General features: G+C 34.0%; 1 protein-coding gene across 1 annotated transcript; it reads right to left on the bottom strand.

Moving 5' to 3' along the window:
• Nucleotides 1-5,030: 5,030 nt before the first annotated feature.
• LOC120081806 (BTB/POZ domain-containing protein At5g03250-like) lies at nucleotides 5,031-9,097 on the bottom strand. The gene is made up of 4 exons (XM_039036975.1): nucleotides 8,721-9,097; nucleotides 8,016-8,085; nucleotides 6,443-7,660; nucleotides 5,031-5,866 (listed from the first exon to the last, which is right to left on the bottom strand). The coding sequence occupies exons 1-4, from the start codon at nucleotides 8,777-8,779 to the stop codon at nucleotides 5,312-5,314; spliced, it is 1,902 nt and encodes a 633-aa protein (XP_038892903.1). The 5' UTR covers nucleotides 8,780-9,097; the 3' UTR covers nucleotides 5,031-5,311.
• Between the last annotated feature and the right edge of the window lie 420 nt (nucleotides 9,098-9,517).

Here is a 9,517-nt window from a genome sequence, read left to right on the forward strand (position 1 = left end):
TGTCGTAGGTTAAATTTTAAAGCATAATCTTTCTCTTTTAATTTTGTAATTTTTGTTTTTGTGAAAAACAAAATTTAGGACCGATCCCTGCATTCCACTGCGTAAACCTTCAATGGTTTTCCTTTTAGAAGTTATATTATCTAAGAAACAGTGTCCTAAGACACTTTAAGAGGTTGAAGAAATGAGACGGATCCCCTATACATCGGCTGTTGGCAGCCTGATGTATGTGATGTTATGTACGAGACCTGACATTTGCTATGCGGTGGGGATAGTCAGTAGATATCAATTTAATCCAAGATATGATCACTGGACCGCCGTTAAGAACATCCTTAAGTATCTACGGAGAACGAGAGACTACATGCTCGTATATGGCTTTAAGGATTTGATCCTTACCAGATACACGGATTCTGATTTTAGACTGATAAGGATTCTAGGAAATCCATATCAGGATCAGTATTCACTCTCAACGGAGGGGCAGTAGTCTGAATGAGCACCAAGCAAGGGTGCATTGTTGACTCCACTATGAAGACCGAGTATGTAGCAGCTTGTGAAGTTACTAAGGAAGCTGTTTGGCTTAGAAAATTCTTGACGGATCTGCAAGTCATTCCAGACATGTCAAAGCCTATCACACTTTATTGTGATAATAATGGTATTGTGGCAAATTCTCGAGAGTATAGAAGTCACAAGCGCGACAAATATATAGAGCGGAAGTATCATTTCATCTGAGAGATTGTGCATCGAGGGGACGTGATCGTCATGCAGATAGCTTCGGAGCATAATGTTGCCGATCCATTTACAAAGGCCCTCACGACTAAGGTGTTTGAGGGTCACCTGCAGAGTATGGGTCTATGGGGCATGCCACATTTGGACTAGGGCAAGTAGGAGATTTTGTACTGGGCACTTTGTGCCCTAGTTTATTGCTTAGTGTACTTTATATTATAGTTTGACTTTTACACTGTACACCCCACTAACTTTAGGTCAAGTGAGAGATTGTTGGGCTTGATGCCTTAAATCTCGTAGGGTTCTATAGTTTATAGTTGTTTTGTACAAACATTTTACTTATGTAATAAAATATGTGATGTTATATTTCAAAATTAGTTGCATTAACCACAAACCAATAAACTAACATCTAGGGTTATCTTGTCGCTTAAACATGTATGTAGAGCCATACAGGTGGATCATGTTTAAGTGATAACCTAAATGGTCTGTAGTAGATGGATAAGGCTGGTACCTTATCTTGGTGACACTACGAGTATGATACGCTTTGTAGGTGTTACAATTGTTGTAAAGTGCTACAAATGATCTGATCCTGATCATTCATGTAGAGACATATGAGGGGGATATTCTATATAATGGAGTTTGTATAAGACCAGATCATGAAATGTTTAGTCTCATTATATATCGTCATTCATAATAGAGACCTACATTTTACCAGGATGACCATAGGTAACATGACCTGAATCCTGAGTGAGTTATGAACTCCTACCTATGAGGGCAGTCCTTTGATTTGTATGGGTGAGAGTGCCTAGATTATCAACTAAAAAAGCCTACCATTTTGAGGATTCGTCTGATTGGAGAGATGAAAACACAGTTACACAAAAAGGAATTCACCCCTTCCCCAATATCGGGACAAGTAGATAAAATGCTCTTTTAAAGTCTGATCCCAATGCTTGAATAATGTGGTACCACACCCTCTCCTTGTCCGAGAGGGGTTTTATCATAGTTGGACTATGATTTATTATTCATTAGAGGGATCAGTGGTACTTAAGGAGTTAGATGTAACTACAGAGGCAAAACGGTAATTTGGCTCCGCTGTACTTACGAGTAATTTATGAAGGATCTTCGTACTGTTGATTGGTTATATCCAATGGACACAAAAATATATCTGTAGTGCAAAGAGTGCAGGTTCGGTCTTTAGTGGAGTGCCTGACAGTTAATGGATAGTGAATAATTTAATTAAAAAGTTTAATTAATTATCTACGTACCGTTTGAGCTTCAAGCTACAAATCCATGAGGTTCCCTCGGTAGCTCAACGAGATTAAATGAGAATAAGTTTCTGGATTAATTTGCATTGTTCAAATTAATTGAGAGAATTAATTATATATGATATAATTCATTAATTTTAATTATATATATGATATAATAACTTTAATGTATTTGATACATTACGTTATTTGTGAGAGGAAATAAGTATTTGAATATGATTCAAATATTAATTATATGTATTGGATTCATATCGTTAAATTTAATGTAAATGTAATTTATATTAAAAGTCATTTATGAGAGAAAATTGAAACTATATGCTATATTGTATTTGAAACAATACAAAAATTATAGGTTATATGTTATATATGATATAACATATAGTTATGTATGTATAATAAATAAGTTATTACACATATATTTTATATTAATTAATTTAATTATTTTTAAAAATTAATTATTTTTATTTTTGGGAGGGAATTAACTTCCCTTCCTTTTTTCTCTCCTCTCATGTAAGTGAACAGTTGGTGGAGAGAGGGGTCTTCTTCTTGATCTTGCAGAACAGAGAAAGTGTGTGAGATAGAAGAGTTCTGTATTATTCTCAGAAGATGAAATCCCTCGTCTCCTCCTCTCTTCTTTTATCTTTTCCTTTTCCTCTAAAAATCCAAAATAGCCAGAGCCCATATCTCCTAGGTTCTCTGACTGAGAATACTGAGGTTTTCTAGTGATGGTGCCTAATTGATCATTTCGTTTATGTTCATGATTTTACAGAGGAGAAGGATTCGTGAAGTTTGAAAAAAAAAATATTTCATCAAAGCTTTTCTACACTTGTGATCTTGGAAGAAAATGGCGATATCATTGTACAACAAATTTGTTCGAAGGATAACCTGACAAACTTATTTACTTTGCATTACCAATCGCAACTTTTGAAAAATTGGTGCACAACATTGGAATGCGGCGATTTAGAGATATTAAGTGACGTTTTCATGAGGAGAGTAAATATATTGTATTCTTTTATGAGTATATATTTTATGAAATATGTACTCTTTTTCCTTCACTAAGATTTTTTTCCATTGGATTTTTCCTAGTAATGTTTTAATAAGGTATATTTCATATGTATATGGGCATCTAAGGGAGAGTATTATGAATATTATAATAATAAATAGATACCCATTACTTAGTGTCCCAAAAGCCATGTGTCTAGAGATGTCCAAAAAATCCGTAGGTCCGAACGGGGCGGGGAATCCCCGAATACCGGGGAATGGGGGAGGGAGTGGAGAATTTTTTTTTCCTGTTTATAATTCGGGGTCGGAGACGGGGAATATATTCCCTGGCCCTGGCCCTGACCCTGGCCTCGCCCCGCCCTGACTTTGTATATAAATTATAAATTTTTAATATTTATATATATATATATATATATTGTAGACTTTATTAAGATAATTATGGATGTTTTAATTATTTAAGTTCAAGATTTTTATTACTTTAATTCTTTAGATATTGTAATGTTGAAGATGAGATGTTGTAAATGTTGAATTTTAATTTTTACAAATTATGAGAATTCAAACTTTTAATTATATTTTTCAAAATTGCATAAGTATTATTGTTTTAATTAGTAAAATTGATAATATTTCATTGAAAATGTTTAAAGAATTGTAAAAAAAAAAAATTAATTGAAATTAAAAAAATGGTAAAAAAAAATAAAGGCGGAAAATTTTTTCCCGTGGGGAACCCGATCCCCGCTCTATTCCCCACGGGAAAATTCGCGAGGACGGGGAGCCCCATCCCCGCCCCCGCCCCGTGGACATCTCTGCATGTGTCATTCTTCATGTTGTCCATGTGTCTTGTAATTATTCATGTTTGGTGTCCATGTAAGTCCATATATAACTCTATAAATAATGACATTTGATGAATCTTAAAATCACACATAAATTGGTGAGAATTCTACATCAAAATTCCACTAATTTTCATATTATTCAATTTTATAATTTTAGTTATTTTATGTTTTTAGTTATTTTATTTTATATATTTAATATTATTATATAAATATATTATTATATTATATTTTATCTATATCTGTGTTCCCATCGTGCTCCTCAATTTCACAATATCTTTTTTTATTTTTAAAACTTAACCTAATAAAAATTAGTGAAATTTTCAGAGATAGAAAAATGTCAAATTATTTATTAAAATAGCAAAAACAATATATATATATATATAACATCTATCACTTTTCTATCATTTATAGTCTATCAGCCTTATTAACCTCTATCAAAGATTAAAATTTTATTATTTTGTGTCAATAATTTCTCTTATTCTTCTTTTTTAAAAATCTCCCTAAAAAGTATTGTTCATGTTTTAAAAGAAAAGAGCCCAAATTTGAAAACTACAAGTTATTTTTGTTTTAGAATTTGAGAATTCAAGTGTTTTTAAGATCAATAAAATTATAATAGAGAAATGAAGAATAAATACGTAAAATTTTAAAAATAAAATCGAAATTTTAATCTCAATTTCAAAAAAATTCATTTGTTACAATGGTTTGTATCTTTTCTTGAGCACAATGGTCAAATTCCTAGCCAAATTCTAAAAACAAAAACAACTATTGAAAATCTATTTTTTTTTAGTTTTCAGCTTAATTTTTTAAATTATTAATAAAAAATAAATAATGAAGGAAGAAATTTGGAGATGAGAATAGAACAGGCTTAATTTTCAAAAACAAAAATTAAAAAAGAAGAAGAAGAAAAAACGGTTACCAGATTACCAGATAGGTATTTACTTTGCAAATAAAATTTTAAAATCATTTTTGTCTGAATTCTGAATTTTGAAAAAAAAAATGTCACTTTTAATTTGGTAACTAATAGGTATTAACTTTAGAATGTGTCTCAAAAGTTTCAAACTTTCAATTTAAAATCTAAATAGTCGTTGAATTTGTAATTACCACCTAGTTTATCCTCCTTCCCTTGGAGTTTAGATTTAGACTAAAGTTGCGATAACCGAAGGTTTAAATTAAAATAAATACGAATAAACAAACAACTGAAATGATCCTCTATTATAACTTTCATCAATTGATTTGCTAATTTGATAAGAAAAGGAAAGGATGAAGGAAATACTTCCTCCAAATATTTCTACCAAGGAAGCCTACAATTACAATCATTGTCCCACTGTCACAAATAGCAAAGTCTCACAACAGTCTCCATGAATGACAGGGCTTCAAAACATGTGTCATTTTCAAGAACAAAGGTTAGTAAATTAGAGTTTGGATTTCGATATCAAAATACATCACTACAACCACAAAACACCCAACACAAAGAGCTATACCAACTCTTTAGTTTCAGGATTCACCACTGTCATGATGTTCTTTGCTGTTCATAAGCGGAGATGTCGACGAAATTTCACGATTTGTTTTCGAGTTTACGAGGAGCTTGGATGCTTTCTGTTCAGAACTCTTGAACTTTATTCTTAAACCAAACTTCTTCAAGATCATGTTCCATCCACCCTTTGTCTTCACCAGCTTGTCCAGCTCTTCCTTCATGCTCATGCACTCTTTCTCGAGCTCTGACACGCGCTCTTTCATGTTGTTGCTGATAACAATAGCACGGTTTTCAGTTGTGCAGGCATCAGCATATGGTGCTGCAATGTTTGTACCACCAAGTACAGCTAAGTTGCCACTCATGTTATGTGAATTCTCAATGTTGTCCGAGACAAATAACCAACTCGCAACCGATGTTCGGAGTCGAAGTTGTTCGAAGAAGAGAACTTGCACGATGACACGTAGTGGCAATCTTTCATTTTGGGCGGCGTGGGTGCTGGCTTCCAATGATAACTTCTGGCAGTTCATAAGTCTGCAGATTTGTTCCCTTTCAGAGTCTGTTAGCCAGTGATGAGCCTGACAATGTACAAGCAAATCAATATTATAGAACATCTTACTAAAACTCTTCAAGTCCTTTGTTAAGAAATCGACAATGAAAGGTAAACAGAAAATGTAAATAATAGAGAATCGACATAAAAATTTACACGGTCCACTGATAATGTGTTAGCTACGTCCACAGACAGAGGAAAGAAGCAGTTTATTATTAGAGAGAAAACATCAGATTACCGAGTCAAATGCACCAGTAGAGTTGGTAGTACATTCCTCTAAATCATAGGGCCAAAATCGTAAATAACATAAATAGGATAAATATGAATACAACTTAAGTTTCAGGGGCCTTGTCCCCAAACACTTGACAAGGTGTATTACCTCCGAACTTGGTCTCGAATGCCAGATAACAGATACAAGGCATTTCAACATCCTTCACAAGAGTCTTAAGTTCTAGATACCAGACAATTATAGCCTAAGTTTTCTTTTCACTTGAACAAAAAACAGACGATACTTGTGAACAGAACTGTCCATTTCAATTTTTTTTAACTTGAATCTTTCTTATGGGAGAAAATTTTCTAATAGTAGTACCGATGTAGAAGATACCTTTAGGTAAATATCTATAGCACGGTAAATTCCATCGTCAAGTGGTCTCGCAAAATCAGGAATAGCTGCAGCTAATGACTGAAACTTTGGTAACTTGAGATTAACATCAGGTGCAACTTCAGCAAGATATCCATCAATGAGATTAGCCACCATTGTCAATGGAGTAACTGAATTGGGCACCATCAATTGCCCATCCTCAAGTCTAGTTGAAATGCAATCGTTTCCATTTCGATCGAGTAGCAAAAAGTGATCGAGAATTCGCTGAATACAATCAATATCATACAATGTCTCGACAGAGTACCCCAGGTTTGGTATCAGAAGATCTTCAAGAGCTGCCTGTTCTAATTGTGCCCCAATGCATTTTTCAAGATTCTCCCTACATGACAAGCTGGCATGTAAAATCATGGAGGTTCTCAGAAGTCTTATCAGGAACTTTGTTGGTGTCACACACTTTTGATGAGGAAGTAATTCAACTATCTCTTCAAGAAGTCTCCTTTGATCTACTTCCGAGGAAGCCGAAACATTTGATACCGGTGCGCAAAAAGTACCATCGTCAATGTTTGCTTGCCTTCCCAACAAGGGAAGGTGCCTTCTAGCATAATGAATGAGAGAGCCAGCAATGATCTCAGGTTTCGTGCCTCTTGATCCAACTTCCAAAATCAGTCTTTTGTATAGAGGCAATCTCAGGAAAGACACATCTTCAAACCACCAATCTTCCCTTACTTTTCGTGATTTTGACGATACATGTATTCCGTTCCAAAACTTGGTACTTTCCGAGCTGTACGTCGATTGAGGTCCCGAAACAGGCCAGCTGAACAAACTTGGATCTGCACAAGCTTTCATTGCCAGTGAATTTATACATCTTGACACAATATGAAGCTCCTCAGCATAAGATAAAGTTTCTTCACAGGTTTCAAGAGCTTTAATAGAATCTGTCCAATTCCCAAAGATTTCGTTTAAGAAATTCTCGGATTGCATTATAAGATTTCCATTTCCATAATCCTCATCCATTCGGAGATACTCTGCCGCACACCTCAGCTGGACTATATTGAGTGCATTGAGCTCCATTTTAATACCATAACAAAATTTAGCAACAAGTAAGAAGGTTTTGGCTCCACCAGGAATGTCATGAAGTTGCATAGCACATTTTCTATCATCCTCTCTACAAAATTCTCCAATAAGTTGTTCTAATACTCCACTTCTGGACAGCAGAGGAAACTGAAGAAAATACAAGTAGTAGGAAAGTATGATTTCAATTTTCAAGTGAGCAAGTGAATCGAAAGATTTACCAAAGGCAATAAACTAAGGTGTTTAACTTCCTAAACCATCACTTACGACATGAACCTTCATTTTTTTTTCCTTTTTGGTAAGAGACCGAGTTTTCATTGAGAAAAATGAAAGGAATTACAAAGGCATACAAAAACAAACCCGAAATAAGACTCTTCCTATATCATGAAAAGAGAGTTTATACAATTCTCATCCACAATAGAGCAACAATCCCATCTAAAAAACTAGTAACCTTTCGTAGCCTCGTAAATCGCTAAGATGAAGATTATGATGTTAAGTTGCACACCTTATGTAGATGAAAGAAGGTGTTCCCAACTTCAATAATGACATCACTTGCAAGCCCAGATGAGCAAAACCTAGATCAGAGGGAGTTCATTTTGATAATTAGAAAGTTGACTTTGCCGATATACAAAAAGAATTAAAATGGATACGTGTATATATATAAAGATAACAAATTCCAAAATGATATCATTACAAAGCTGAAGAGAACTCCAGAGTTATAAACAGAAACACTTGATCTATTGCCTTTGAACATAATTTCAGTTGTTAGTTGTTTGTCCAATTTAAAGTTTTATCCAACATTTACATAGAAAAACAGAGCAATCCCATCAACCAAATATTGAAAATGCAGCTATATCATGAAAAGGAAGCATAAAAATAGAAATGTCTTAACAATGGAAGACATATCGTTGATTCAAAATTCCCTCACATTGGAAAAAGCAAACACACACTAAAGAGCAAAGTAACCTTTTAATCTTATCAATAATGATTAACCTCCAGCAAATAACTCCCTACAACAAATGAGATTACACCCAAAAATTTCATATAAAATCAACCTTCACATTACACTAAACTAATGGGGGGTTTTCAACTAAACCTATGAACAAAAATCGACCACACTCATTTCCATCCAAACAGAGAAAGGAAAACTCATAACCAAGACTGTAATAATCATAATCCATAAGAATCAAAAGAGGAAGTAGAAACAGACCAAGAATCGCCATCGAGGTGAAACACTTCCGATTTAGATCCCAACTTCAAAGACGCCATGGAAGAAGAGTATCTCAAGCTCCACTCTCCAATGTCATAGAGATATAGTTTTACAACGACGATTAGACAATGAAACTGAAAGAAATCGTTAAGGGGTTTTTGTAATTTTTGTATTTGATTGGATCTTTTGAGCTTCTGGGTGAAGAAGAGCGATGGTCCCGAGTCCAAAGGAGGTATCTAGGAGAAAATTCAGTTCCTGCAGTTACACGAAAAAGGGAGTGTTTGGCAATTTGCAGTTACATATTGCTTTTTCCATTTTACGTTGGGATTTGGGGAACACTTAATTAGTTAATTAACACAATAATACATGGAGAATTAATAATATCAATATTCGAATATGAAAAAATTAATCTTATTATAAGGTTCTATAGTGGCATCATTCTACGTCTATTTTGATTTTTGTATGCATTGAGATTATAAAATTGAACCCCATTTCCAGAAAAGGTGAATAATTTCTTGCTTTCATGGAAAATGTTTTGTTTATTTATGGAATCGACATCTTCTTGTTCCTTCTATACATGTCGAGCTTATGTTATTGTGATGTTTTTTTTGGTCTGCTGTAGCTGGGATTTCTTGTAATATCAAAGCAAACATGAAGGAAGAGTATAATACTTGGAAAATTGGAACTTTGGCTGAGAAAATTGTCGTATATTGATGAAATTAACGTTGTTAGGAAGTGGACAAAAAAATGAGCATTTTTAGTTCAATAACAGAGTGTGATCGGACGGTTGGCTTTTG

Source organism: Benincasa hispida, chromosome 7 (assembly GCF_009727055.1).
Source record: "Benincasa hispida cultivar B227 chromosome 7, ASM972705v1, whole genome shotgun sequence".
Taxonomy (NCBI): domain Eukaryota; kingdom Viridiplantae; phylum Streptophyta; class Magnoliopsida; order Cucurbitales; family Cucurbitaceae; genus Benincasa; species Benincasa hispida.